General features: G+C 37.9%; 2 protein-coding genes and 1 long non-coding RNA gene across 6 annotated transcripts in view; 2 read left to right on the top strand and 1 right to left on the bottom strand.

The window, feature by feature from the left end:
- Window positions 1-1,332: 1,332 nt before the first annotated feature.
- On the top strand, window positions 1,333-5,800 carry LOC107275165 (protein tamozhennic). Of its 4 annotated transcripts, none has more exons than XM_015755012.2 (6): window positions 1,333-1,490; window positions 1,633-1,891; window positions 1,986-2,127; window positions 2,257-2,456; window positions 2,628-2,807; window positions 2,891-5,800. In XM_015755012.2, exons 3-6 carry the CDS (start codon window positions 1,995-1,997, stop codon window positions 4,268-4,270), a joined length of 1,893 nt encoding a protein of 630 aa, XP_015610498.1. In that variant the 5' UTR covers window positions 1,333-1,490; window positions 1,633-1,891; window positions 1,986-1,994; the 3' UTR covers window positions 4,271-5,800. The 4 variants fall into 4 exon arrangements, with proteins under 4 accessions (XP_015610498.1, XP_024935815.1, XP_024935816.1 ...); XM_025080047.1 differs by having other exon boundaries at window positions 1,966-2,127; window positions 2,891-4,270; XM_025080048.1 differs by having other exon boundaries at window positions 1,633-1,887; window positions 2,891-4,270.
- A 24-nt stretch (window positions 5,801-5,824) lies between these two features.
- LOC112493661 lies at window positions 5,825-6,419 on the bottom strand. Its single transcript, XR_003058220.1, has 3 exons — window positions 6,127-6,419; window positions 5,946-6,064; window positions 5,825-5,854 (listed from the first exon to the last, which is right to left on the bottom strand). It is a non-coding gene; the product is annotated as an uncharacterized LOC112493661 (long non-coding RNA).
- Window positions 6,420-10,762: 4,343 nt separating this feature from the next.
- Window positions 10,763-12,898, top strand: part of LOC107275125 (ferrichrome siderophore peptide synthetase) — a 7,019-nt gene continuing 4,883 nt past the window's right edge. The window contains exons 1-5 of the mRNA XM_025079801.1: window positions 10,763-11,278; window positions 11,914-12,091; window positions 12,170-12,388; window positions 12,478-12,707; window positions 12,781-12,891. Coding sequence (XP_024935569.1) covers window positions 11,015-11,278; window positions 11,914-12,091; window positions 12,170-12,388; window positions 12,478-12,707; window positions 12,781-12,891 — 1,002 coding nt within the window. The 5' untranslated portion in view covers window positions 10,763-11,014. The remainder of the gene's footprint in view (window positions 11,279-11,913; window positions 12,092-12,169; window positions 12,389-12,477; window positions 12,708-12,780; window positions 12,892-12,898) is intronic.

Below are 12,898 nucleotides of genomic sequence, written 5' to 3' on the forward strand. Positions count from 1 at the left end.
TTGAAATGCGATATAATTAAGATCGGTATAATGACCTAGTGACAGTTATTATGCATCACTCTTTTGTGAGAGTTTTCTATTGGAAGATTTTCAAATATATTCATACTATAGCATCGTTCGCTTTTGAACTTCAAAGAATATTCAAGTTGCCACATGAAAAAGAAAATGGTGAAGTGCGCATTTCGCGAAATTAAATCAGAACTGAAAATATTCAATCGTGACTCCCTCAGAATGGAAAGAAAGTGTCAAAGCTCTGTGCTTGCAGCATTATCTCCTTTTACTCTTTGTTCATGAAACGAGGAAGTATTGGCACTTTCACTTAAAGGAAAGGCCAATTCGTTAGGATTTTACAATGAACTATACTTTTGCCGCATGGCAAATAATAATGTAACTTCACAAATATCGAAGATATGCGATTATTGAGTTTTGCGTTTTTAAAGATCCTCCTAATAACGTCAGGCTTCATATAATTATACTTATTGGTTTTTCAAGAGTATCAGAGAATTAGATTTACGTAGAATTTACGACAGTAGTATTATTAAAAATTTACACTATATCTCGCAATGTGCGTACAAGATACAAATTCTTAAAAACTTGTATTTCAGTTTCAACAGATATCAAAAACATAAAAAATACACGCTGAATAATATGCTTTTTGAATGTTTAACATATCATAAGCCGTTACCAAGATATTAGGGGAAAAAATTCAAAATAATCACATAATTCTTTCAAGTCTGTCTTAAATATTTTTTCGTATTTTAGGAACGCGGCAATTGTCAAAACGCTTGCAGAACATCTCAAGATAATGAATAACTACTGGACTTAGAAGATATAGTGACAATTTAATTGAAATCGTATTAGGCGTCATCACGTGCTAACTTATAACGTAAGTAGTAACAAATAAATTAGCCTGTCGATAGGCAACCCCTTGTGCAGTGGCCTACCTTGTACTACCTGGTATATGTTGCTACTTGCATTTACTCAAAGTTAACACAAATATACTATCCAGATAGTACGCTAGACGCACTGCTGGTGGCGCCACTGCTTGACACACTTCCCTTGATGCATTGCAGGATTAGAATACCTGTTTCTGTAAATGGAGATGAATGTAGCCTTCATAGCTTTGTTGGACGAGTTACATGACTAAAACATCAGACTCCTGATTATCAAAAATTTGTATATTGCACATTTTACCAATCAAAAGTCTAGTTTTCCGAATTATCCAACTACGACAAAGCTATGAAGGCTCCCTTATATCTTATAGCGGAGATGAAAGCGGAGCTCTTTTCCCTCTAGAGTAACCAGTGCTGTCATCTGATGGCAATATCAGGATATACTGATGACTTTTGTACAACACGTTGATAACGTTACGTCAACGAGTTCACCATAGTCTTCCCAACATTCTGGCAAATATCAACAAAACAGTTACAGGTTGGGCTGAAAATAAATAAAATGCACTGAAGAATATTGACTGTTTACGTTTTGACATGGTGAGTTTATGGAGTTTAGTGACAACATTATTGAAGTAGCACGTCCAAGCGAAGCAAATTAAGGATAATGAGACTATTATAATGGTAGACGTGAAGTTGCAATTTGGGTGACACGACTTCTAAATATAGGATTTATTTTTAGGTTGAAGCGAGCTGTAGTTTGAATTGGGATTTTGATCCAGAGCTAGGCTACTAGGAGGTTCGTAAAACGCGATGTGCCAGTATACTTTACGACGTGTTGTCGTTCTTTCTATGGCAAGAGTTTTACAACTTCGACAGCCTTTGGCAAAGATTCGAGCAAAAGGATACGTGAGAACAGCTCTATAGTTTTATTGGGCTTGCGACAACTACAAGCAATACAGTTTGTTCTATATACTTAATAGTCATCTGGAGTATTGTTTGTTAGTTTTGATAATTGTTCACTAATATACAAATGAGTTATTGTTGATTAAGGTTCTATGTAATTTACTTGGAGTTTAATAACTGTGATTCTAGAATTGAAAAATGGCAATTGTTCAAATGGGAAAAAGCAGAGACAGACTTCAAGAACTTAGTATGAAACTAGAACAAAGTCACCTGGTGTATTTACAGACTGATGACAGCCCTTTGAAGTTACAACAACGTCATAAGTTAGAAGGTATAACGTTTCCAAGTAATAGTTAATTAATGTCTGGACAAGAAAATAGATCATGCATAAATCAAGAATCAATTAAACAATATAAATATATGTCGTGAACTCATATTTTACTATTAATATGTGACACAGGTTTCATTAAAGAATATTTATGCCTCGTTCCAAATGACAACAAATATATATTTCAAGAGACGGCAGATATACTGCACAGGTCTGCTGCTACCGTTCAAGATTTTAGTGGATACAGAGCATGTACTGCATGGAGTGCAATTTCACTATACGCAGCAAACCTTTTAGCACAGCCATGGCGGAAAGAATACAGAACACTAAGGGTTTGTGATTTTATTCATTTTAAATGTTTTTTTCTCCTAATTTTACTAATAACAGACAGTTCAATATACATAACATATAAACGTACATAAAAGCATTATGTCTATTTAAAGATCATAGAACTAAGTAATATTATAATATTTGTCATATTTCATAGATGTCTTTATTTTCAGACATATAGTGGATACTATAAACATGAGGTCGAAGCAAACTTAATAGGTGCAGAGTTGATGTTTGAGTTAATGGGGTACAAGCATACAGGATTAGGTGTATTAGCTTTAGAAGGACCGATAGATCCTGACAAAGTATCCAGCGTCAGTAGAGATGCTATAGTGGCCTTTGTTGAATGCCAGGTAAATACAACATAGAAAACTAAAACATCATTAACAGCGAAGTATTAAATATAAACTTTTATATACTTCTTTGTTTTTAATAGATTTTTAAAGAAATCTGGGAAAGCGTATCACAAAATTTCACAGTTTCGTGGCTTGAAATTCTGGAATTTCGAGAAAACCACGTAGGTACCCCAGAGCAAGCGATACGTGCTTTAAATTATCGCTTTCTGGAAAAGATACATCAATCTCGAGTCAAGGTCGATAGTTACAGGGATTATCGACATCTTCCACAAAGTGCTATCGTGGACGTAGTACCAACGATATCATATCACGTGCCATCAAACAATTACAGCAGTACTGGTTTATCAACGTGTCACGATGAATATCGATATTTGGATGAAGGAAATGTGTCACCCGGTAGCTATCGATATTTCAATCCCGTCGATTCTGTTAGCCTTGGGAATCGATGCAATACTTATAGCTATTTACCAGCAGATAATAAATACTTTAGTGGCATTCATGGGACTTCTTATTGTACTGCAATGTCAACGTACGGAACTAAAGTTCCAACTGGACGTTTAATCGAATTAGACACTCCAGTTCCAATACCAGTGGCTAATTATGACAAATCATTGAACCGTCAAACATCCTATAAAAATTCAGACTTCGACGAGGTCGATTCATTCCGCCGAAAATCCAACGATGCGGATCGTTACAATTATACCAAAGTGGAGAAGAAACATGGAAAAAGTGGCCTTGCACCTATTGAAAAGGATACCATTGACAGTTGGGATTTCGTGTACAGAAATTTAGAGAGTTTAGGCTATTCGAAGGATCTAGGCGACCGCGAAGATATATTACGTAAAAAGGAAATGGACTGTCGAACATCAAGACAGAAGTCATCTAAATCACCTGCTAATAATGACTTGGACGACCGGAATTTATCTCAGCGACTTTACGAGAAAAAACGAAGTCGTAATGCATTCAATGAACTTGACAGAACCAATGGACGATCTGTTACAAATCAGGAATCATTAGTTCACAAGAAAAAGTCTTCCCCCGATCTCTCTAATCTGGGAGCACTTGGCTCTACTGATATAAAGATAGAAGATCAATACATTCACAATAAATCCAAGAAGTACAGCCAAACATTGCCTAATCAACGAGCTAACGATCGGTATCGAACTTCCGAACAACAAATTGCCAAATTGGCAGATTCACTTAGAAGCCTAGGAGTTCCACCTAGAGAAAAGCACCCGGAAGTGGAAAATCGATGGAACTGTTCCACCTGCACATTCTTGAATGCTCCTAATAGGGAAATTTGTGAAATGTGTGGAAAATCTAAACGCAGAGGTAACGAGGATAAACCATTAGCGAGCGGTGGAAAGGAGTGTCCACAGTGTACTCTTGTTAATGAAAAAAACGTCTCTACTTGTGATGCTTGTGGCGCGAGCCTTAAAGATTCTCCGACCTATATATAGACATAGAGAGTGGCCTTGAAGTTACGAGATTCGTGTAAAAATACCTTGACGAAATTATTCGTTGATTATTATATTACGTATAAGAGTCAATTTCACATCGTAATTGCAGAAGTAATTAGCGGCTTTGATAAACTGTGAATTCAAATCTCAATGCATACAAATTATTACTGTTTGTCCACTTACGACTTCCATGAAATTCACGATTTTTAGGTGAAGTGAAGATGTTTAACAAAAACAAGCATTTTACAACAATAGGGCAACTGTAATTATTTTCTTCTTTTCACAAAATAACGTGACCATTTTGTGAATTATTTTTTCGATGAAAAATTCGTCGAGAGTATATGGTATATTTTGCGATGATACGTATGATATTAGTATTCTGTATTGTTGTGCGGATATTATCAAAGACGGTTAAATATGAAATAGAAATTTACCTTCGGCCTTTATCAGAATTTAAAGCTAGGTTGCGTAATGATGATTATTACGCGGAATCGAGAATAATCACATAAAGTCTTACATTACATAATATTATTGAATGTAATGATAACTCGAGATCGCTATCAATAATATTAATTATCTGTATAAATTTTTCTTCTTTAATTAATATCTCATATCGTTTATCAATGGTTGACGGTACTTTTATTAGTAGATTATCAGTTTATTTGCTTTGCATTCATGTTGATCAATGTATCAATAGATCTTATCAACATTAAAATTATATGATCGAAAACGGTTCTAAATCGTATATTTTTATGGAAGACGGTTATCTTTTAAAAACGTCTTGTATAATTGTGGAAATCAAATTTCTTTATTTTTGTACAGTATTGTTTCGCAATAATCATTCTTCATTATCAATAATAAGAGATTGCGCAGCTTATCATGAATAAACTGAATGCTCTGAATATTTAAGAAGAAATATAAAGAGAAAAAAGAAGTATTGATAATATTTAAGTAGTGAAAAGAACAGTTTTTAATGTTATTGCTTATCGTCCATTAACCTCAACATTCTTATAACAGATTTTCTAAGATAAAAACGAAATTGCGGACAACTATGAAAATCGTATACAGAAGATTCTTTGAAAATAGTTCTTCGAAAAAAAAATATACATGCTTAATTGGGTGTATTGGGAGAAAAACGAATTTAGTAAGCCAACCTAACAGTGATTCTGATATTTTAAATAAATAAGCATCGTCGGCGACCGAGGGAGTCCGATCACATCCAGATCACTGTCATGTTGCGCTTGTGAATGGTTAGGCTTGGTCAGTTAAGATTTTTCTAAGTTACGTGAGGTTAGATCAGGTTAGGTCTCAACCTAATCTTACCTCACAACTCGAATTATAATAACTTCAATTAACACGCTGTATACTTATGTAATTTGCGGATCGATTATTGATTTTTCACCTTGTGCCAGATCTTAATTGACTAGAGACGGAAGCACAATCGATTAGTGATATCTACAGAAAGTATAAAAGTTGCACAAAAGAAGTAGCTGTGCAAAATCTAGAATTATCGAAACATGAAAGAGCTACAAAAAATCTAATCGGTTTTTTTTTTCAGTTGGATTGTTGTTCGGAAACTTGATGCTGTTTGTATTATAATTACATAAGGAAAAGGATTATGTATATAATTAGAATATGACTGATACAGATAAGTCATTCAAAAAATACTAATCACCCAGTAGGACACGATATCGATGCTCTAAAGCCGAAATTTCCTCTTTACTAGGAACCTTTGTTGCTGCTGCTATCCAAAGTCTACCTCTATGTGCTGAGTACCACGAAAGACCTTCATGACTAATAAAAAAGAATAAAACAATTAATAAAATATATTTTTTAAATATTGTCATAAAACTTACACTTTGTGACGTACTGGACCACGAAAATGGCCCAGGGTCTCGCAAGAACAGCTATCACAAAAACTACGGGGTGAGGGGAACGCAAAAGAAAGGGGGACACGTGGTAAAATAGAAAGAATATAATTAACAATGAAAATGCCAATACAAAGAAGAAGAAAACAGAAACGAGAAGATGCTCAAACAGAAATTAGAATGTGCGCAATGTAATAACGCAAAAGACGCAACTCTAGACTAACACGCAATCAAAACAATACACGCGGGTGCTCGCTCGGGAGCACGCGGTGTCAGACGGGACCGTTGATAGTATCTATAGAAAGATTGGATAAACTAAAAATTTTATTTATTTAATTATAAATTCGTAATCTGTTACCGGAATTATCCAAGCGTTAATGAAATATTTCCTTTTATATTGTTAAACGTAATAGTTGTTATCACGAAGTTGAAAGCTAATGCTAAGGAATAAGTAACAAGAGAAAAAAAAGGCATCATGTTTAACTGTAGCAATATAAGAGGATCTTTATTTGCCATGAAATCATCATACGAATCCTTTTTTTCTACTATTAGATCTAACATGAGCGAATTCATGAATTTTTTTACTTCTTTGTATCAGAAGTAATGACTGAAAAGTGTTAATAATAAATTGATACTTGAAACGGTGGATGGGTCAGAAAAGCATTGACGCAAATTCATCAATTTATTTTATATTCTGCAAATTTATTTTATTTTAGTGGCTGCAATCTTCAAGTTAATTAATTAGTGTGACCAACCTAGGTATTACGTTTTACTCGATGAAACAGTCAGCCTTGAAGTATGACGCTCAGTTACTATATCTCGTGTATTTTTCGATTAAATGACTGCAAAATACCAAGAGTCCGCGTAAATAGGGTTTCTCTCTGTTTTTCCATTAATGAAAGACAGCACCATCTCACTCGGGTAAGCCGGTGGCTGGATCCTCCGTGCACGGCCGATTCCCCGTCACATTACAATTTCAAAAATTACAGCCCAGCTACCTTATGATGTCAGTCAGCCTGATCCAGCCGACGATAAGATCCAAAAATAAAAATAAATGTCATTTCTCATTGTTGAAAAATATGGTAGTTACTGGTTCTCATATAAACACCCGATCTTTTACAGACCTCAGAGAATTTGCAAAGAATGCAATAGTGAGCCAAGTATATGGTAAAATGCAAATCCTTTTTATTTATAAAATTAATGATGTACTATTAAATAGTTTATTTAATTGTCTTCTTGTTACAAAGCAGAGGAAGTAATGGGTACAAAATTACTTCGCGGTGGCGTAATATTCCTACAGTCGATGCCACGTACTGTTAGTGATAAAATTGGCGAGGGAAATCGGGGGACCGGGGAGCAAGGAATTGGCAAGGGGACAAGAGGGACAGGAGGGAGAAAACAACAAATGGGCGCTAGCTACTTGTTCGGAGTAGCACCGTCGAGTGACTTCAGAAGGTCCTCGAATATTTACTCAAACTCGAAATGGCACGCCTAGCTGGGGAGGTGGTGAGGGGGACTCAGGGGGGGTGGTTCCCGAACGCAAAATGGCTACTTTATAAATTACCTCGGGTTTTACAATATTCAAAACGGCGGGTAATGAAAAAGGGGCACCGGGGTTTCTCAAAAATGGCGCAAACTACTCTAGAACGCACGCAAGATACCCCTGGCCGCACGCGGTTGGCGGAAGGCCAGGCTAACACTCAAAAAGATCTTCTAACGCAAAAGGGCCGGTCCACGTGTGGACGGCTCGTAATATCCAAAAAGGGAGATCTACTATTTCTCAAACTCTAAAGCAAAAACGGGGGTAGGGAAGTGAGAAAAGGAAAACTCAAGCACGCAAAATAGTGCTCACGCAATAGTTCGCAACACTGTAATCCAATATTCACAATTATTCCACTCTCACTCAACTCGCACTCAACGCTACGGAACCCTGGCTCGAAGTGAAGAAATTTCCGGTCGTCCGGGCCCTCGTGGGCCTCCAGGGCCTCGCTGATTGGCTGGGGCTTCTCAACTGTGAGGGCTACGCGCTTCTGCATTGGTTGGCTGTTCCGGCATGGCAGGGCATTGGTCCGTTTCAAATCAGCTGTGTTGCCGGGCCTTCTAGGGCCTCGTGTCGGCGGAACGGCGCTGGCTTTGCCGTTACGCGTGGTGGCTGCGCGTGTCGATCAATATGGCGGCCTCCAGGCCTGTCAAAATCCTCCCGGGCACGTCCGCGGTCTCGGTGGGAGAGCGCTCCGCCGCTGTCACACGGGACTTTTTCCTGCCCGTGTAACGGGACTGCACCGGGGCTGCATATATTGGTGGCGATGGTGGTGGCTGGGCATCCATCCCACGGGCGACTCGATCAGCTGTCTTTCCTGCCCATGCCATCCCTGCCTTCCGCTGCCTCGGCGACGTAGCCACTCTCGCGGTCCATCCAGGGATGCTGTGTCCTCGTGGCGGGTCCACGACGGTGTCCTCGATGCGGGTGTTTGTTGTTGGTCCTCGAAGATGGTCCTCCAGCCAGTGCCCTACGGTGAAGGGCGACAGGGCGGGAAGGGTGTAGGGAGGGGGTCTTAACTCTAAATACAATAGACCTAAAACACTAGATAAACGCAATAAACGATAATTCCCAATACAGTACGCAATACTCGTGCTCGGGGCCAGTGGTGCCCTCGAGCCAGGTGACGGGGAGGAGTTCATTGTAACATTTTTGTTACAACTTTTATCCCAGCAACCAATAACGATGCGTATGGCTGCAGGAAGCTGCAGTGGTTGGTAAACCTCATGAAATTGATGACGAACATCCCTTAGCCTTTGTGACGAAAGTCCCTGGGCGAGAGGTTCGTATGCATTCGTTAGGTTTTACTTTATTTTGCCTATGACCCATTTACTCCTTTTATCCCAGCAACCAATAACGATGCGTATGGCTGATGCATACTTAAACAGAGTCCTTCGTCAACCATTTCTTCGTCAACTCATTGTTGAAAAATATGGTAGTTACAGGTTCTCATGTAAACACCCGATCTCTTACAGTCCTCAGAGAATTTGCAAAGAATGCAATAGTGAGCAAGTATATGGTAAAATGCAAATCCTTTTTATTTGTAAAATTAATGATGTACTATTAAATAATTTATTTAATTATCTTTTTGTTACAAAGCAGAGGAAGTAATGGGTACAAAATTACTTCGTGGTGGCGTAATATTCCTACAGTCGATGCCACGTACTGCTACTGATAAAATAAACAGACCAAAACTGAAAGAAATGTTGAAGGGTATTGTATAGCGTCCCTGTTGTTGCGAATGAAAGTTACATTGATCAATGCTACCTAAGCAAGCAAATACAAGTGGGTCACAGAGAAGTCGCCTTTTTTCACTGCAATGATCCAAAAACCTTTACCTGGCCCTTCAGGGTAAACCGAATGTCGCCTCAAGAAAGCTTACATAGAAGTAGCATAGAGGTTCCAAGTGAAAATCCCGCTGCCACTTCTCATGACCGCCGTTAAAACGATATCCTAACGATGTCATATTGCATCGTGTTTAAGAACATCTAAATAAGACGTTTGCCCGATATCTTATGCATAGCATTTTTCAACCAGACGTCAGTAGCATCAGCCATAAGGAAAGGAAGGAAGGAAGGAACATCAGTAGGATATTGCAGACGTAATTCACATGTCGTTCTTTTTCTTCTTCTTATTAATTAAGAAAGTACAAAATGTACAATACAGAGGGCTAAGCACTGTTTCAATACTTAAGTTTTTTTTTTCCCCACTTCTCCAATATTCTACAGCTTTTTGTTTGTAATCAAAATTGATGTCTTCAGTACCTTTCGTACACTGATTTGTTGGTGCAACGTCAGGATCAGGAAAATGATGTTGAACTTCATCCTCAATTATTTCAGCATCACAATCCTTATATTCTTCCTCTATACATTAAAATATGTAATGAAACAAAAACAGAAATGCAACAATATATAAATACTACGGTTTCTTGACATTTTGAAATCGCACCACCAGGTATGTGTCCTTCTGACGCTGCCGAGGAAACTGCTAATGACATATTCTGGAAATGCCCTCGCTTCAACAAGGAAAAAATGAATCTCATCTCCCAACTCAGAATTCGAAATGGTATCCCTCCGTACAACGTCGATAGTTTGTTAAGAACCATGGACTCCAAATCTGTTAAAGCTATAGTTAAGTTTATTACTGAAACTGATATTTCTATTTAGTTTAGATAAGATTTTTCAAATATTTTTTCAATTTTTCATTGTTCCTGCATTTATTCATTTATTCATTGGTTATTTAATTCAGTAATCTTTTTCACTTTAATTTTTTTACTTTTCCGTCTTACCGTTTTATCTTTTAAACCTCTTAATTACCGTGTAGAATTCGTATTAAGTTTGCGAAGTGCCAGATTCATGGATTTTGACGCACAGTGTGTGCACCAATCCATTTTGCGCAGTGAGGGTAGCTCGTTGCTTATGACAAACACAACGGTATCGTAACAGTACAGTTGTAATCTACATCGCACACTGACAAGTTAAAAAACAGGCATGAGAAATGAAATTTGATAGGTTAAATATAAGAAATAGTATACGACGCGCATGCACTCGTGCAAACGTATAAATTACACTATTATTACAATTTTATCATAAGGTACTATTTGTTTTCCTCCACAATGCAGGGAACTTCAAACGTTTTCTTTCCCTGGGAACACCGAAAGTAATCTTCGTAAAGGAAGAATCAGCAAACGTGTTGCTCGAAGCCGTCAAAGAATTGGAATCTGATGCAAAAGTCGTTGTATTCGGAAAATATCCAGGTGTTGCGTCCTTTTCGGATATTTTAGCGGAAGCGAGTGAACAGGAAGTGGCGAATTTCAAATGTGATGAGATTCCTGACATGAAGCATATCGCCATAATTGTACCGACGTCAGGAACGACTGGGATGCCTAAGGGTGTCGCACTGTCTCATGAATATTTCATTCGAGCAATAATACCGTACGATAATTCAAGCTTCAACGAAAGATCGGCTATTATATTTTCGAAGTTGATTTGGGTTACAGCTAATTTAATCATATTGGTGAGTGCTGTTACACGGTGGCCGAGAATTATTTGTGCAACATTCACGACTGAGGTTCTCTTCGACGTAATTAATAAATATAAGGTACGCACATACACCTAAAAATTCGAATATCTTTTGTAGAACGTCAATAGGCTCGGTAGAAAAAAAAATATAGAAAAACAAACTTTAACTGGTTTTCTAAACGGAAAATAATCGCAGTGAAACTTTTAAAGGGAAAAGAGTCTCGTACGGAATCGGTGTAAATGGAAACGCATTATAAAGGGTGTTTTGCGTGACTGAACCGCAGCTGCGTTTATTAAATTTCAGCCAATCGCATTAACTGTTATTTATGACCGGCCAAAATCGTTCGATGCATGTCAATCACATTTAACCGATCATACCTATGTTCGGGTTATCTTAAATCCACAACTTTATTCGTCCGAGTCCCTAAACACACGACTGACCGTTTGTCCGTATCATAGTCCGACTAATTCCGCCACTTGGGTGAATGGAATGTGTTCCTTAGTGCCTCAGCGTTATGTTTTGTTCTATAAAACAATCAGCCGTGAAGTATGACGCCCAGTTACTACGTCTCGTATATTTTTCCATTACATAACTGCAAAACACCAAAAATCCGCGTAAATTGAGTTTCTCCCTCTTTTTTCATTACTGAAAGACAGCGCCATCTCGCGCGGGCAACCCGATTCCCTGTCACATTACAATTTTCAAACTTACAGCCCAGCTTCCTTGTGATGTCAGTCAGCATGATGCAGCAGACAGTAAGATCTGGGAATAATGATAAATGTGATTTCTCATCGTTGAAAAATATTACGGTTACTGGTGCTCGTGTAAACAGCGAATCACTTACAATCCTTAGAGAACTTGCGAAGAATGCAACAGTGAACCAAGCATATGGTACGATGCAAGTAGTTTATATTTATAAAATTAAAGATGCACTATTACAGTTTATTTGATTACCTTTTTGTTACATAGGTTTAACGGAAGTAGGATTCGCAACGGTACAACAATCGTATGGTAAACCAGAATCTGTGGGGACGCCAGCTGATAACGTTCAAATCAAAATAGTGGATATTCAATCTGGAGAAATTCTGGGACCTAGTCAAAAAGGTGAAATATGTATAAACTCACCTGCACGACTGGTTGAATATTATAAAAATCCAGAGGCCACAAAAGCAGCCATTGACGATGAAGGTATTGATATTAATTAGGATCTGAATTTCATGGAAGTTCATTATTCAAATTTTATATAAAACTGAGAGCCTTATTTTTATCTACGTCAGGTTTTTTTCGTACCGGCGATATTGGCTACTACGACGATGACGGAAATTTCTTCCTTGTCGATAGGTTGAAGGCACTCATAAAGTTCAGAAACTACCATGTTTCAGCTTCAGAAATTGAAACGATTTTACAATCACATCCGTCTGTACAGGAAGCTGCAGTGGTTGGTAAACCTCATGAAATTGATGACGAACATCCCTTAGCCTTTGTGACGAAAGTCCCTGGGCGGGAGGTCCGTATGCATTCGATAGGTTTTACTTTACTTTGCCTATGACTCATTTACTCAATTCGGCAAATGTTATTAGGTTACTGAACAAGAACTGATCGACCTAGTCGCAAAGGAAGTAATGGATACGAACAGACTTCGCGGTGGTGTAATATTCTTAGAGTCGATGCCACGTACTGCTACTGATAAAATAAACA

This window comes from Cephus cinctus, unplaced genomic scaffold (genome assembly GCF_000341935.2).
Source record: "Cephus cinctus unplaced genomic scaffold, Ccin1 Ccin1_scaffold0123, whole genome shotgun sequence".
In the NCBI taxonomy this organism is placed as follows: Eukaryota; Metazoa; Arthropoda; class Insecta; order Hymenoptera; family Cephidae; genus Cephus; species Cephus cinctus.